Consider the following 17319-nt stretch of genomic DNA (forward strand, 5'->3'; position numbering starts at 1 on the left):
TTTCCCCATGTCTTTAAATTAAAATTAGGGGGAAAAGCAGCATGCCTGGGATGCTTCCATTATTTTAATGAAATCATTTTTACATGTATCAAATAAAAGGAGAAACATTAACCTTGAAAGGTGTATAATAAAATTTGACAGAGGTAGGATTACCACTGATTTGCAAATTTGTTTTTGCTTATCTGCATTTTCACATTAAAAAAATTATGTCTCATATGTTCTGCTTGTCAAATTAAGAGAAGGAAAGCAGGCTCTGAAAAGCTTAGGCACCCAAGATCACGTAGCTTGTAGCTGGAGGAGCTGAAGTTGGAACCCAATTCTACCCAGAGCCAAGACCAAAGCCTTCTGTGTTCCACCACCACACCCTCTCCCAGAAAGCAGCTGAGTTGGAGGAGAGGCTGCTGCTTAAGCCAGGCTGCCAGGACCACGGGCTCTGCATTCCAGAGGAATCTCGGGGTAACTGCGGCGAGCCTGGGAAAACCAGCTCCACGCTCAGGAAGCTAGGGCACTTCTAGCTCCTCCTGAGGAAGGCCGGCCTTCCTGAGCTGTTCTTTAACCCCACTAGAGCTGCCTCTGCCCACCTGCAGGGCAGAGGAGGTGCCTGCTTTGATGGGACACCCTACTTGAGGCACCGGGGACCCAGCGGTCCCACCACAGCAGGATGGACATCAGAAGCCCACCTCTAAGTGGGTGACACCCAAGGGTGACAGGAAAATAACGGGAAGCTGATGTCCACATACAGGGCCTGGTTACGGCCCCCGCCGAGCAGCAGAAGGGCTTGGAGGGAGCATGGAGGGCGATGGGCAGCCCCTCCCAGTATCCACAGGCCTGAGCAGAGCTGCTCACACGAAGAGACAGGCCCAGGGCCTTGACGGGCCAGAGGCGAAGTGCGACCAGCACTGGGATGAACGGACCCGGGTTTGAATCCCAGCTTCATTACTTCCTGTGACCTTGAAAAGGTATTGAACTTCTGCAGGCTTCGGTTTGCTCACCTCAATTCAATGAGTTGGAAACACATTTAATATGAAATGTTGATATTCTCAAAGCAACATTTTTACATGAATTTAGGAAAATGAATTTTAAACAATCTTCAAAACACGATAAAGGATGGTGGTATCTTTGAAAAACATACAAACGAAGTTAGGAAGGGACAGGAGATGTATTAGTTGCTTTCCCCAAATTAGATACTTAGTTTATTCCTAAAAGGGAAATAAAAATATCTCCTAGGGCAGTTTTTTCTAAAAGGCCAGCGTATGTCAGTGCCTCACTCAGAGAAGTCCTCCAAACACGAGCTCTCACCCAGTGGAATTTCACCTACAAGCAATGATCTAATTGAATAGCATCCTCATTATATCACACTGTCTTCTCGTTTTATTCTGCCTTCAAGGAATCAAAATTCCTTATATGGGTACTTTGGTTTACAGTTACAGAAGGCTTATGCAGCATCTCATGTAAGCCTCACAACACTCTGAAGCCCATTTCACAGATAAGGGATCCGGGGCTCCAAGCTGGGTTCACAACCTAGTAAGTAGCAAAGCTGAGCCTCCAGGCCCCCGGCTTCGCAGCCAACACCCTGTGTTCAGCTCCTTGTTTTGGGTTCCCGTCCAGACCATGATCTGACTCATTCTTTCCTGACACAGAACCTAACTGTCCTCTCTCCAAAGTCAGAACAAGGACTCACTGTAGGAGTCATGCTCCGAGTTCCTCCTCCATAACACGCAAACATTCTTTCAACAAACACTGAAGATGCGTTTGTGTGGAAAGCTCCTTGCTGGGCTCTGAGGAACAGCAAGGGAAGGGAATCTGGCCTCTGGCCTCATCCTCTAAGTGTCTGATGGCTGCCTGCATGGCAGTGGCAGGCCCTGCCTCTTCCCGTCCCTGCCTCTTCTCGTCCCTGCCACCTGAACCCGAGGGGACGCAGAGGTTGGCTGGCTGTACTGGGCTCTGCTAGGAATCTGCTGTGGGCAGGCTCGCCTCCCAACGGGCGGCCGTAGAGCAGCTATGAAAGGGCTCCTGCGACCCACCCATGAGTCTGAGCTCCCTCCCCCGGGGCAGTCCTTCTCCTCGGTCCTGAGTTGAATGGCACTCCCTCCACCCAAAATCCACACCCACCCTCAAATGAGACCTTATCTGGAAATAGGGTCTTTGCACATGTAATCGGCTAAGGATGTCAGGATGGAATCACCCTGGAGTTGGGGTGGGCACTAAATTAAATGACTGATGTCCCTACAAGAAAAGGAAAAATCCAGAGAGACACATGGGACGAAGGCCATGGGAAGACTGGGGCAGAGATTGGCAGGTGCAGCTATAGGTCAAGGAACCAAGGATTTCCGGGAGCCACCAGAAGATGGAAAAGGCAATGAAGGATGTTCCCCTAGAGCCTTCAGAGGGAGCACGGCCCTGCTGAAACCTCGATTTCAGACTTCTGGCCTTCAGATCTTTTAGAGAATAAATGTCTATTGTTTTGAGCCACCAACGTGCGTGCTAATTTGTTACGGCAGCCCTAGGAAACTCCTTCCTCTTTCTCAACGTCTCTGTCCATCGGGGCAGGGAGGCCTGGCCTTTCCTTTCCAGAGCTTGGCCCGCCTTCACGCCGCCACATTGCTGAGGGCACTGGGTCCAGCGCAGCCTGGGCCGTCCTGGGTCTAAAGCTGAAGCTTGGAGTGCGCACATTCGCACACACGCGCGATCACACCCAGCCCCACTTCCAACTTCTAAGAATAACGTGCTGCCAATAAAGGGCTCCAACTCTGTCTCGGAATTGGCCGACTCCCGGGGGAGGTTTCCTCGTGGTTTGGGTTGAGATCTCTATTCTCTGGCACTGTAAAGCTGCAGGGCCAACCGTCCTTCCAAATTCTCTCCTGGCCTGGAGTGAAGGGCTCCTCTCCCTGCTGCCCAGGGGGCGCCCACCCCACCCGAGAGGCCCAGACTGCATGATGTTAAGGGCACTTTCCCACCCGCTCTGGGCCCGCGGCTGCTTCTCACTGGATGGGGAGTCTTGTCTCCCCCTGGCTCCCTTTCAACACTCAAGGGTATTTTTATTAAAGGCCTCTGGAATGTTAATAAAAATGTAAAACTGCTCCCCTACTTCCCCTGCGGGTGGGGCAGTTGCAGGGGGAGCAGTCGGGATGGGGCCAGATGGTGAAGGGACTTTGGAGCCTTTCCTGGAGGCTGCAGGGAGCTGGGCAGGTGCACAGGCGGAGGGGTGCCGTGCTCCAATCTGGCTCTCTTTAGGAAGTGTCATCTGGATGCAAAGGAAGTGCAGGGTGTTCTGGGGCATCCAGAACGACCACCTCACGTTTTCAGTAGTTTTTCCCATTATCATCTCCAACAACAAACACTGGAAGCTGGACCCCTCTGCCTGCCTGCCCTGGGGCAGTAATCCGCAATAAGAGGAATATGGAATTCGAGCCTGAGTTCCTGGCTCTGCAACTGTGTGACCCTCCAGCTTCGCAGTCCTGAGCGTGGGCCTTGGGGTCAAGACTCCGAGGCAGAAAGCTCTGCTGCTCACCGGCTGCTTCATCTTGAACCTGTTAGTTAACCTCTCTGAGACTCAGTATCCCCACCTCTAAAATGGGCCCACCGCCAACAGAGACGACAGGCAGTTCACGTGTTAGGGAACGAGTGTCTAAATGTAAAAATATCTACCACAGGGCCTGGCTCAAGACAGATGCTCCGTACATGTGAGCTTCCCCTCCTTCTGTCACAAATTTGGGGTAGGAACTGAGATAAACTGTTGCTGGAGCCCAGGCAGGAGATGGAGAGGAGGCCACTCAGAGGAGCAGCTGGGCCTGGTGGGTGGATGGTGGGTGGCGGGCAGTATGCTGTGAACGTCAGGGATTTTGTCAGTTTGTCTACACAGCCACTAAATTTTCCTGCAGCTAGAAGCCCAGAAGCGGGAAGGTTCATGCTGGCAAACTGGTGTGGGCTTGGGTAACGGCCTGACGTAGGGGATTCAGCCGGGCTGCCAAGCACAGCAGCCTCATCAACACAGCGCTGAAGTTATTCCCAAGACTCTGGGTGTTTCTTAGCAACGGCCCTATTTGGGGGAACACTGAGTGCCACAAGGAAGCTGGCTTGGAAGCTTGTGCAAGACAGGCGACACCCCCAATCAACACGCAGGGTCCCCCCTGCAGCCTGGCTCCCTCATGCCAGCTGCTCTCTCCCGGGGCAATGTGGCCGGGCTGGAATCCCTCCACGAGGCCAGCAGCTACCCCACAGGTCTCCAGGCTGCATCCAGGACCAAAAGCTTGCAGAGAGGCCCTGATTAACCCCTCGGCCCCCAGGCAAAGCCCAGTTGCCATCTGTTGTACTCCAAACCATCCAAGCGGCTGACGGGACGCAAAAGAAAAAAAGACAGCCAACCAAACACGCCAGGCCCTCGACACTCAGACCCAGGGCTGAGCACAGAGGGCGCCTCTGAGATACAAAAGACCCCCGAATGGAGTCCACGATAGATGGGTCTCCTGTGGCATTTTGCAGCCAACCAAGGTGTTCTAGAAAGTTCTGGGATATAAATGCTCGCTGGACTTTTGTTCTTTCTCCACTCTGACAGACGATACATCATATTATCTTCACAAAATTTATTTAGGGAAATTAAAGAATTCTGCCAGGGCCAGTTGAGCTCAGATACGTATCATTAACACGAACATTTTCCTGTCGTGACTGCACACCCGATTTAAAAGGAATTATCCAATTAAGTTAAGAAGGTGATGCGTTCCGCTTCCAGGAGTATGTTGCCAATGACTCTGTCCTGACTGTTCTCCCCTAAAACCCTTCCAATTAAGTAAAGACCTCTCGGCACATCGTGAGGATAAGCCGGGAGGTTGCTGTGGTGACAGGAGGATTTTTCATCGTATCACCATTTCAATCTCCTGATGAGAAGGGAGCTGGCAAAGCTTTCAGCCTCCCCCCTGGGATGAATGTTCACCGCCAACAACAACAAGGACAAAAGCTCTGTTGGACAGAAAAGGATGAAGGATTGTGTAAGCTTCCAGGTCTCCTTCGGCAGCAACACAGAGAGTCATGGCTTGGGCTCCCTTGAGCAGAAGTCAGTTGGCCGGTGTTCGCAAGAGGCAGACGCCACCATTTCCCTTCTCTCCCCCTCCCTCGCGGGCAGTTCTAGAGCGGGGCGTGCAGGCCTGATGCTTAAGGTGTGACAGCACCAGCTCAGCCTGCAGAGAGCAATCGATTTGTGCTAACCAGCCAGAAAGATCAGGGCTGTGGGGTCGGACTGTGGCACCATCAATGTCACGAAGAGTAAGAGGAGACAAAGATCTGTATTTCTAAAATGCAAACCTGACCACGGCACTCTCTTGCCGCCTGTAGCGGCTTCTCCATTGCCCTTGACATCAAGTTCCAACTCTTTAGCACGATACTCTCCACCCTCATCCCCCGCTCACTCTTCCAACCTCATCCCTCCCTCATTCCCTAAATAAACACTCAAACTCTTTCACACCTCCTGGCCTTTGCACATGCTGTTCCCTTTCTCAGTAAATCCGTTCCCAACTTTTGGCAGCCTGGTAAATGCATTCTTATTCCTCAAGACCCGGGTCAGATGTCTTGACCTCTGGTAACTTTGTCTCTGCCTTTACTTCTCTCCCCGTCTCTCCTGCAAGATAGATGCTGGAATCATGGCCAAGCCAGCGCTTTACAAGATGTCGCTATTATAACTGGCTTGCACGGTTGTCTCCCCAGCCAGCTGCTAAGCCACTCACGGGGAGGTGGTATGTTTTCAACCACAGAAGAATAGGCAGAGGTGAGAGAAAGGGGCCATGTCACCTGGAGACGGATGTACAGGAGTATCTCGGAGATACTGCAGGTTCGGTTCCAGATCACTGCAATAAAGCAACTACTGCAGTAAAGTGAGACACAAAGTTTTTGGTTTCACAGTACATATAAACGTTATGTTCACACTGTACTGTAGTCTACTGAGCGTGCAAGAGCATTAGATCTAAAAAAAGAGAACATATGTTAATTAAAAAAACATTTTATTGATAAAAAATGCTATCCACCACGTGAGCCTTCAGCAAGTCAACCTTTTTGAAATAGTAACATCGAAGATCACTGATCACAGTAGCAAACAAAATACTAATGAAAAACTCTGAAATACTGTGAGAATTACAACTTGCTCCACACACAGTTGCCACAAACTTTCAATTTGTAAAAAATGCAGTATCTGCAAAGCGCCATAAAACAAGGTATGCCTGCATAATTAAAAACCACCCGGAAGTTGTTCAAAAAGAGAATAAGTGCTGTGAATCCCAGCCGTTCCCCCATGCTCGTCACACTTGGGCCAATGGGTGTGGGCAGGTGTCAGCGCCAGTGATGGCTGTGCGCTGGGTACAGAGCCCTTTCTTCCCCACCCCAGGACAAGAGATTTAAAACCCAAGTCTGCCTGAGGTTATTAAGAGTTGTTAAGGTTTTTAATAAATAAAATCTCTGCAAGAGATCCTTATTATTACATCAGGCTGTAAAAGTACCTTCTGGAAGACTCAGTTTAAAACTAAGAAGAGAAGAAAGCTCTACCCCACGTGAGCCGCCAGAACTACCGTGGACCAATGCATCTCTGAAGGCTTACAGCAGGACTGGGGGAAACAAGCTGGCAGAGGGTGACGGTGAAATACCCAGGCACGAACTAAATGTTCCCTTTAGGTCTCTGTCAGCTCTGGTTTCTGCCCTTCATGGGCTCAGACACAGGCGTCCTCCCATTACCTGCATGTTTCCAAGCTGAACAGGGGCCTCCAGTCCATGTCTGAAGAATAAAATATGCTGTGTCCTGGTCTGGGCATCACTCCTTTCTTGGAGTTCAAGTTGGCTCTGCCCAGCCGCCTCTTCAAAGCTCTGAGAGGGGCAGCAGGTCCTTGGGCAGTGCCTGGCTGCAAAACCCGACCTCCCCAGCCTTCCCTCGTGCACGGGAAATAGGCAATCCACAGAAACGCAGGTGGGGTAAGGAGCCTCAGGGACCAACACCAGACCTTAGCCATTGCTAATCCAGGGTTGGAGCCATCGGGGTCGGTCGGCTTTTCTCCCGGTCTGTGTCATGTATTTAAATTAATTTGCTAAGCAGGAACCGCTGAATTTCTAGACTCTGAAACCCTCTAAGGCAGGACTCATCTGCTTGACTTTTGCGTCCACCCCAGGGGACCCAGCACAGCGCCTGTGGCCCACAGTGCGTACACTGTGACGTGCCTGTCATAGAGTCTAATTTCACACCTGCGGTTGAATCTAGCTGCTGTCCACGTCACGGGGAGCAGTGTTCCTTTAGGATTCGTTGAATCCAAAGTCTCCCTTGGTGTGTAATTTTGAAAATCTAAATGTAAGTCCAGGAGTGTCAGAAATATATATACATTTTATGGGTTGAAGTGTGTTCCCCTAAAAGGTAGGGTGAAACCCTAGTCCCAGTACCTGTGAATGTGACCTCGCAGATGTAAGAGTTAAGATGAGGTCATGAGCGTGGACTGCAATTCAATAGACCTAGCGTCCTTGTAAGAGGGAAATTTGGACACAAAGACACACAGGGACCACCATGGGATGGCAGAGGCAGAGATCGGAGCTACAAGCCAACGAACACCAAGGACTGACGACGACCACCAAAGCTGGGAAGAGGCAAGGGAGGATTCCACCCAGAGTCTCAGAAGGAATGTGGCCCTGCGGACACCTTGACTTCAACTTCCAGCCTCCAGAACTGTGAGAGAATAAACTTCTGTTGTTTTAAGCCTCCCACTTTGTGGTAATTTGTTACAGCAGCCCTAGATAATTAATACAGTACAATAACCCAGAGGCAGTAAGTTTTTGTTGTTTAACACCTATTTAGCGTCAGTTTTCATGATAGAAGTGATTTGAATTTGGGTGGCGGCCACTTCATTATGTTATCCATTTGCTCATTCATTTGCTTCCAGTATTTACTGAGCCCCTAACGTGTGCCAGACCCTGTGCACAGCACCAGAGTGACGAAAGTGGCTAAGCCAGGAGCCCATGGTGAAGACGGCTTTGTAAGGATGACGGCCATAGACACGACGGTACCGCCAGGCAGATAAGTCTTGCAAACGCAGATATCAGAATCGACCGGCATTTGCTACGTGTCCTTACCAGGTGCTGAGCGCCTCACACACATGGTCACACGTGCTCCTCACACAATCCCACGGAGGCAGGTGCTATTCAATGCCCACCCCTCTCGGGGATCTGAGACTCAGGGCAGGAGGCACAGCAGGACTTTACCCTGGACAGCACTGACCGCAAAGGGAGGTGTTTGATTCAGAGGGGCAGGAAGTGTCATTTAAACATGAAAGCATCTTTGAAAGTTGAATTTTCAAAACAGCCAAAATAGATATCATTAAAAAGCACCACAAAGCACTCCCGAGCGCTCACAAGTGAGAAGAGCCATAACACCCAAGATCTAATGCCCCCTCCCTGTGTGTAGGATGCTGGCACAAAGGTCCTAACTTTCTTCTTGGTACCTGCCTGAATTTTTCAAATTAGCGATAAGGAAACCATCCTCTGTTATAACTCCAGCTAACACTTGCAGCACTTAACGTGTTTGGGCACTGTTCTCAGCCCTGACCACGTGTTAACTCAGCTAATCCCCATCGTAACCCTCTGACGTAGACTCTACTCTTATACCCGTTTTATAGAGAAGGAAGCTGAGACTAGGAGAGATTAGGCAAAGCACTCACAGTCATGGAGCTGGATTCAAATCCAGACTGTGCAGCCCAGAGTTCCTGCTATTATCATAGTACTCACTGTGATAATCTACCCCTCCGAGGAGAGGGAGGGATGTTTTAAGGAACAGTGATTAAAGCACCTCAGCCCCAACCTGATACCATTAGCCCATACATTGTTCTCTGACGCCTTCTGCAAAGTTTTGCACATTTTCCACTTTTTTTTCTCTGCCCATTTCTAAATATTCTGGAATGAGCTAAAAATATGACATATAACATACAAAAATAATGATATCCTCATGCCTACCTACTCTGGCAGGAAACGTCCCTATTAGGACAGACCAAGGGATGTGCAATTTCAGCCAACAGTGAAGAGGTGATAGCAAGCCGAAAAGAGGAAACACAACAGGGACAAAGACGCAGCTGTCAAGGTAGGGAGTCACTGAATTTATGCCACGCACGCGCAGAGCAGGCTCTGGCTAAGTGTCAAAGGGAGGGGGAGGGGCGGAAGGGAGAAAGAGGGGTGGGGGACGGGAGAGAAGGGGACTGAAGATGACACTGAAAGGCAGACAGGGTCACAGGAGGGCTGGGTGACCGTGAGAAGCACGTGCAGTGCAGGATGGGGCACAGCAAGGGGTGCCCATGTGGCCAGGGGCTCCACATTCACAAAGACCTTCCTTGAATCTGTCTCTCCAGTGAGAGACCAAACCATTTAAGACTGGCGTTTTTGTGAGTCAAAAACGATCAGATAGGGCTTCCCTGGTGGCGCAGTGGTTGAGAATCTGCCTGCCAATGCAGGGGACACAGGCTCGAGCCCTGGTCCGGGAAGATCCCACATGCCGCGGAGCAACTAGGCCCGTGAGCCACAGCTACTGAGCCTGCGCGTCTGGAGCCTGTGCTCCGCAACGGGAGAGGCCGCGACAGTGAGAGGCCCGCGCACCGCGATGAAGAGTGGACCCCGCTTGCCGCAACTAGAGAAAGCCCTCACACAGAAACGAAGACCCAACACAGCCATAAATAAATAATTTTAAAACAAAAAAACGATCAGATACTGGCAATTTCACACTATTCAACTTACATATACAGTCCCTGAGCAACGCTGGCAAAACTGAAAAAAGTAAGTGTCCATCACAGAATGTAACATACAATTTTTTAACCTTCCTTCACCATTTCTCCTCCTCTCTTTCTCCCCGCTTTCTGTCCGTCCTCTCCCCTCGCTCTCGCCTGACTCCTCTCTTCTCCTTCATCCTCCTCCCTCCTCTTCTTTTCATGCACAACTATATTCAGTGTCTAATGACCACTCCTACCATCACTTGATAAGGTTTCATGAGAAAGGTTCAAATGGCCGTGTGTACGTGCATGCGTACGGTGTACACGTTTCCAAGGAAGGACAAAGGGCATCTTCTCCTGGTGGCCAAGCCTGCACGACACCCTGGACAAGAGCCACTCCTGCCCTCACTATCAGGGCCAGCTGGCTGCACGAGGTCATGTGGCCGGACCTTAGCTCAGCCCCAGCAGAAGAGGAAAGGGACACCTGGGGTGAGCGGGCCACACTGGCCACTTGGACCTGGGGCTTCACAGTAAATACAAGTTTCTAAGGTTGCGATACCCTTTGTGCTGCCTGACTGCCTACCTAGAACTCAGGTATTCAGAGGCAAAGGAAATGAACAGCACAGAAGGCAGTGCGCAGGCCTCTGGCCAGGAATGTGGGCATCCTGGCTCTACCACTTCCTGGCTGCAGGAGCTTGGGCAAAGTTTCCATCAAACGCTCCTACGTTCTTATCTGTAAAAGGACGAGATGCCAGCAGGACTGTCTCAGGGGGCTGTGATAGTTTAAAGGAGACCAGGGGTAGGGAGTGCTCGGCACACAGTCCCTTAGACACAGAAAGTACCAAAACATGGTGGGTGATTGAAGGCTCTGAAACTGCTTTCCCTCGAGATTTTCAACACCTGCCCAAGGGAGATCAGATGTAGTCTGAACAGCACAGCTTTGCCTGTCTTTTGGGGAGTCACCTTCAGCCCATGATCCCTCTTTGTGCTGAAGATATACAATCCTCAGCCCCAACGCCTGGGCCACGTGAAAAGGTGACACCGAGTCACAGACACCAAATTCCTTTTCTGTGACACCCTGATTTAAAACAATAAAATTCCTTTTTTTTTTTTTTTTCGGTCAGTCTCAAAGCCATGCTCTTAGGCACCTTGCCAGCCAGCAAGATGACTGTTTTCCTTCAGAGGGCCCCGATTCCCATTGTGTAAACTTAGAACCTGGGGGAAAAAAATGCAAAGCAATAAACCATCTGCGAGGCTTTCAGACAGTACAATTTGTGAGAAGTGCTTTTACCTCTTGGTAAGACGCTGCATTAAGCCAGCATTAATTAATTGCTACATTAAAGAGAAGCACCTTTAACATGTCAATGTCAATCATGCGTAGTTACAATCGTACAAAGGAACACTTTATAATTAATGATGCTCCCACTTCCTGCAATGTGCAATCCTCTGTCTTGAATTCCAAAGAGGCTGGCAGGAGGAAGGCACCAAACATAGATCAGGAACTAATATTTAAATCCGTTTTTAATTCACCTTTCAACAAGAAGAGTAAAACCAGAACAAATGCTTATACTTATTAGGACTCCAAATCTTTATGTCTAGGAGGCTAAATATTCAGCAACAACAGATCAACACAGAAATGGACAACAATTACAGGCCTGAAGTGATTACCCCTAAAGAGCAATAATTTTGCCCTACCAGGCACATCAACTGCTTTTCCAGAAATGCACAACTACTCACCCCAACAGTCCTGGCTTTGGAAACTATGCTGTGTTATCATTAACAAAGCACTCTGACTTATCTCTGTGACTTAAAAATGAGAATGGTTTTTCTTTTAATTAGGGAAGTTTCCCACGAAGTCGCGATCCCCAGGTACCAAGCATTGTTCTAAGTGCTTAATGTGTGTTGGCTTGTTTAGTTCTTCTCGGCAATCCTGAACCCACGCTATTATGAGCCCCATTTTATACGTGAGAATAGCGGGTGCCCAAATGTTAAATAAACTGTCCCAGGTGCCATCCCCCCGACTCCTGCAAAGTCTGTTTGAGTGAATCACAAACTGGACAGACTTTCTAGATTGTCACATTCATTCTGTCACTCAAGCAACTACCCACGAGGGAGGCCCCAGAACCTTCCCGCGTCTAATTTCTGTTGTTATTAGCAAAATCCTGCAGCAACACAGAAGAAAGTGCAGAGGGAACAAAATTTGACCCACGATAACACCTTAAGGCCTTCCAGAAAAAAAAAAAAAATCCCTATGGCACAGTTTTTCTTATGAAACAACAGCAACAAAACCCACATAAATTGCCTCTATTTGCCAATAGCGTTACGGTACCCTACTTTCCACTTCCATGGATGGATTGTGAAGGTGGCTCCCGCCCCGTGACAGCCTCCCGTAAGGGCAAGGGCTTACCTTGTCATAATAGTATCGCAGGGCTCTGCTCAGCTTGTCGTAGTTCATGTTTGTTTTGTTTTTCCGGAGTCCCCACAGCTTGGCCACTTCTTCTGCTTTGAGGAGCTTGAATTCACCATCGTTGGAGGTCCAGCAGATCAGGTGCTCATGTTTCTGGTCCAGCAGCAACTGCAACAGGAACTGCCACAGCGTGATTGCACTCTCCATACCTGAGGAGGGAGGGGCCGCGTCAGTGCAGGTGCCAGGTCTGGGGGGGTCGGGGGCTCAGGGTGGGCACCTCAGCACCTCCCTCTGCCCCCAGTGAACCTAATCAAAAGTTGCTTTCATTTCCATCCCAACAGGCCACTCTGAATCAGGTGCCTTCTGGCTGCATTTCTGTAAAGAGCCACAATTCAGAAATACAGGGAAGCCCTGTGACCTTCGTATTCGCCACACACATCCCGGCAGGTAATGGGGTTGCGTTGAGAATAATGTGAAAAAATGATTAATGAACTGCCCATTCCTAGAATCAGTCCTCATACAAACCATCCCCCACGTTAATCATTGTTAATGCCCACGATGATTAACATGTTCCCGCCCGTCCTATCAATTCCTCTGCTGCTCAGCCTCTAGGCCATTATTTGTGTGAAACGCTGGACCCCGTGATAAGTGCATTTACGTGGGGCCTGGGGTACTTCCATCAGTGTGACCACACGGGGAGCTTCGTGAGGAAGGGACTTTGTTGGATTACTCTTTGTATTCCCAGCACTCTGATAACCCAGCCCAATGCCCGAGTGCAGCGTGCGCCTAATACATGTTTATAGACCTGAGGAATGGGTCACTGCCACTTGAAGAGTCATTCTCTTTCCCAGGCACTTGTCATGTGGCAGATAAAAGTCCCATCTGTCATGTGGCAGATAAAAGCCCCATAAAAGCACAGTCATGGGAAAAGCATTTTTTTCTCCACTGTGAGAGGAAAGCCTATAAAATCTTATCTTTTTCCCTTGACTCTGGTGTGGACTTTGTAGGTGCTGTTCCTTCCGCCTAAAATGCTGTTCCCTAGCTTTGGAGCCTGGTGAACTCCTACTACTCATCCATCACGACCCAGTTTATACGGGACCTTCTTGAGGAAATTTTTCCCCACTCTCCCAGGCAGTTACCAACTTCAGACATCTGAGGACTTTCATGGCAATGGGTACTGATTCTAAAAATAACAACAACGGTAATAACAACCGTTTGTCTTATCAACATTCGTACATAAGGAAAGAAGAGGCAGTTGGGCTGGCCTCAAAAGCTTCACCGCAGAGCGACTGTCATGACTGGACACGTGAACTGCCCTGGGTTTTGATCTGGGAAAAATGGGGGTAAGATCGTAGCGCTGGGCTGAGGGAGCCAGGGATGACCAGAGGGTGGAAAATTGCCTCTGGCACAGATGGAAGATTCAAAGGCCAGTTGTGAGGTGGGGACAAAGCCAGAGAGAACTTGGGATCATCCCCTATTACGCAAGGAGGAAACTCTGAAGCCCCAGGAGGTAACCAGGGTGACAGGAACAAGGGAGCAGTGAGAAAGATGCACGACTCTGGGAGACCCGGAAGCCAGAATAACAGCCTTAGGGAGTCTTATTTGTACCAATATTTTTGTCAACTCCACACCTCTCCTGCATTTCTCTTAAAGAGGCAGCTTTCAGACTGACAAGTCATTTTTCTTCCTTTCCACATGGGGATGGATGTGAAAATACCTAGCCCTCCAATAAGTATTCATTTCCTTACTTCCTTTCACATGTTTCGCCAAAAGAACACATTTTATTGTTTCCCTGAGCAATGTGGGTTTCTCAGTTAAAGGGAAGCAGATTAGGAATGTTCTTCAAACACCCACAGGGTACTTTATTTATGGCTCTTTAAAGGAGATATGCTCTACAGAAATCAATCTTCACCACAATGGCCACTCAGTCTGTAAGACAGTAAGTCATTTCATTGTTAGATCAAAACCGCCTTTGCATCTCATGAGTCTTGTAAGCGGGACGGCGGTGGTGCATCCGCAGCAGCCTGCCAGCTCCAACTCCTAATATGAGCTTCCTATTACTTGAGGACGAGCCACAACTTTCTTCTCATCATTGGCACTAAGAATTGTTAACAGTTGTCTCAACTCTTTGGTGTGTTCTCGGCCAAACACTTCCGACAGTAAGCTTTCAAATATCTTTAAAATTTTAAAGGGCAGAAGGCTGCCAGTGGGTTTAGAGGTCTGGACAGAAAGGATTTCTGGGTCTGTGGCTCAGATGCCAGGTAGGCTAGTGGTCAGCCACCTGCACCTCCCCCACCTTTAATTGACACGAGCCATCCTGTTCCAGATGGAACAGGAGGACAACGTAAACACCTCCATCTGTTTTACACTTAGTGCTTCTACCAACCAGGACTCCTCAGAGCTTCTTGTGCTTCCTGGAATCCCTTTCCTTGGCGTTCCAAGCCCGTGTATCAGAGCCATGTGCCTCGGGCATAAATGATGAGGACTGTACGGTAGACTGGATAAATGTTCTCCATTCTTCACCCCTTCTCCCTTTCAAGTGACCTGAAGCAGTGCCCCAGAGCGGGTGGAGTACTTTCTTCCCATCCCACTGAAATTTGGGCTTGGCCACGTGATTTGATTTAGCCAATAGAATGACGAGTAGAAATGACCATGTGCCAATTCTCAGCTGAGGTCTAAGAGGCTTCCCATGTTCGCACTTTTCCTCTCGTGCTCCTGTTACTGCCGTGAAGCTGCTGCCCAAAAATGAAAGGCGCGCGGAGCCAACCTGAGCTCCACCCAAAGCCTGGAGCCAGGTCCCACAACACACAGTCTGAAGCAGCATCCCTGAGGTTAACCAATATGGAAAATAAATACTGCTGTTTGCCAGTGACTCCCGGGGCTGTCTGTTACGCGGCACCACTGTAGCAAGAGTTGACAATGACAGTGCCCGACATCTTGGTCTAAAATAATTCTCTCTTTGCTGGAGTGCAATATCTTTACACTGTAAACTTACATTCACAATCATGAGGTGTGTCTAGACACGAGAAAGCATGCTATGTAGGGGGATTGCCTGATCACATCTTTACTCAGAGGGTTATGAGTGGGCCACAAAAATGACCATGGATGCTATGGCCACAGCCTACAGCAAAGGCAGAAGGAGGAAAGAGGGAAAGGAAAGGGAGACATAAAAGAGTAGAAAGTGAAAAGGCAGAGGAGCAAATGGTGGGGATGTGGACCCCCTCATTAGGGCCCTCCCAGATTTCTGGAATAAATGAACTGGGCTGAGGGGAGGCACGAGCTGAGAATTAGCAATGACAGAGCTGCCCCGACAAACTCAGAGCTTTGGTGAGGCTGGGTGGGCCGAGGAACAACCCCTCCGCCCCCTTACTCTCCCACACCAAGGTGGTGTGAGAGAGCCGGGCTACGGCTGCTGCGGATGGGAGGATCCGTCAGAGGGTGGATGTGAGTAACAGGGCTGACTAAGGCATCAAGCCACCTCTGCCTGAAGCACGTCAAGCCCGGTGCTGAGGGCCTCATTCTCCTTTTCCAGCTCTTCGGCCACTCCTCCACCCCGGTAGGTCCACGAGTTTCAATGGGTGTGCAGTCACACCAATCTTTACAGTTAGAAATCCGGCCACACATTACTCAGAGATGAGTCTCAAAAATATTTCCCTGTGAGCGTACTGCATCTACAAACATCTGTCATCCCCTTCTACACTCGGCAGAAGTCATTCTGGGAGACAGTGGGCCCCCAGGGTGGCTCCGGATGCCCCCATCCTCTCTGGCCGGAGCCAGTGGTGTGATGGAAATGGGCAAGTGTACGTGGGGGAGTGGGGACATGGGGAGGGAGGGAAACAGGAGGGCGGAGGGGGGATGGGTCACCAGCTGACATCACCGCTGTGGTTCCTGCCATCACTGTTTCTTTGATTTTAGTTCCCACCTTAACTTATTTTAACTATGATTAAGTTTCATCATTTACACAGTTGTCTTCACATACAATCATGCTTCACGTTCTGTGACACATCTCTGCCAGCTACAAACTTTGCCCCCTCCCGGACGTTGGCAAAGAAAAAGAGTCTAACATCGTGACTGGGGAATACAGTCTCCCCCCTAACCACCAACACATATTAGCAAATTCATCCAAATGAAGATTTCTCTCACCAGAAAGAAAAATTAAGTGTTTTTTTAAAAATAATTAATTCCTTGATGCCTAGAATCCTTAATAAAGTCCTATATCTTAACATGTGGGTACAATCAAGTCCAAGTTATCTGGCTGCCATTATAAGGAATGTGTGTAATTCAGACAACATCCTCTGGCTCTTATTAAATAAAAAGTTCAAGAAAGTGTTGATACTTGAGATTTATGTTTGATATGTTATTATACAAACTGGGGTCTGTTTTAAGTTAAAATATTTCATCAGCCTAGCCTCACTGAGCCGATTTCCCACAAATCTCCACTTAAAATACATAGAATACATAAAAGAAATGCTATTAATCCAAAAAAATTTCCCAAATCAAATTTTTGGCTACCTAGAAAATGCTTTTTTTTTCCCCAGACCTTACTTTGAATGGATGAAATTTTATCAGGTATTGTAATGCCATTCTTTTTCTTTTTTTTAGAGTTGATAAAATTTAATTTTCAATATGAACACATGATCCTTTGAAATCTTAAAATCTCATGAAATGATATGATAGTTGCAAAACCATCAACTGATGATTTTTAAATTATTTTTAATTTCATAGAAAGCACATGATTCTATTCTATTTTTTTTCATTTTTAATTTTTTTTATTGATTGATTCTTTAAATTCTATAGTGCTTGTAATGCCATTCTTAGTACAAAATCAAACTCTGCACTTTTACATTTAGGAGGATCCACTTCTAAAGCATCACTGCTCTTACAGGAAGAGCTATCCTTCCGCATTAGATACTTTCTGTACCCTGCTGACTGCACCCTCAATCCCGCCGCCTGCTGTGGATGGTCTCTCTCTCACCACTTCTGTTGGAACTAACCCAAGACCGCAGTCACAGCAGCTGGCAAGACCTCATCCAGGCCTCTCCAGAGAACAAAGCTACCTGCTATTTGCCCCAACTGTTCCTTTTCTTTTGTAATTTATAGCCTAGATCTTGCCGCTGTGGAGCACAGTTAGATCATTTTAAACAGTTTGTCAAATCTGAATAATACACACACCTTTTTTTTTTTTTTTTTTTTTTTTTTTTT

The 17319-nt window shown here is 48.5% G+C and overlaps 1 protein-coding gene across 1 annotated transcript in view; it reads right to left on the minus strand.

The window, feature by feature from the left end:
- The window catches only part of ELK3 (ETS transcription factor ELK3), a 38973-nt gene extending 26646 nt beyond the window's left edge, over positions 1-12327 (minus strand). The window contains exon 1 of the mRNA XM_024754363.1: positions 12118-12327. Within this exon, the coding sequence (XP_024610131.1) occupies positions 12118-12324 (207 nt within the window). The 5' untranslated portion in view covers positions 12325-12327. The remainder of the gene's footprint in view (positions 1-12117) is intronic.
- Positions 12328-17319: the final 4992 nt, after the last annotated feature.

The sequence above is a fragment of the Neophocaena asiaeorientalis genome, unplaced genomic scaffold, assembly GCF_003031525.2.
Source record: "Neophocaena asiaeorientalis asiaeorientalis breed wild unplaced genomic scaffold, Neophocaena_asiaeorientalis_V1.1 scaffold92, whole genome shotgun sequence".
NCBI classification, from domain to species: Eukaryota; Metazoa; Chordata; class Mammalia; order Artiodactyla; family Phocoenidae; genus Neophocaena; species Neophocaena asiaeorientalis.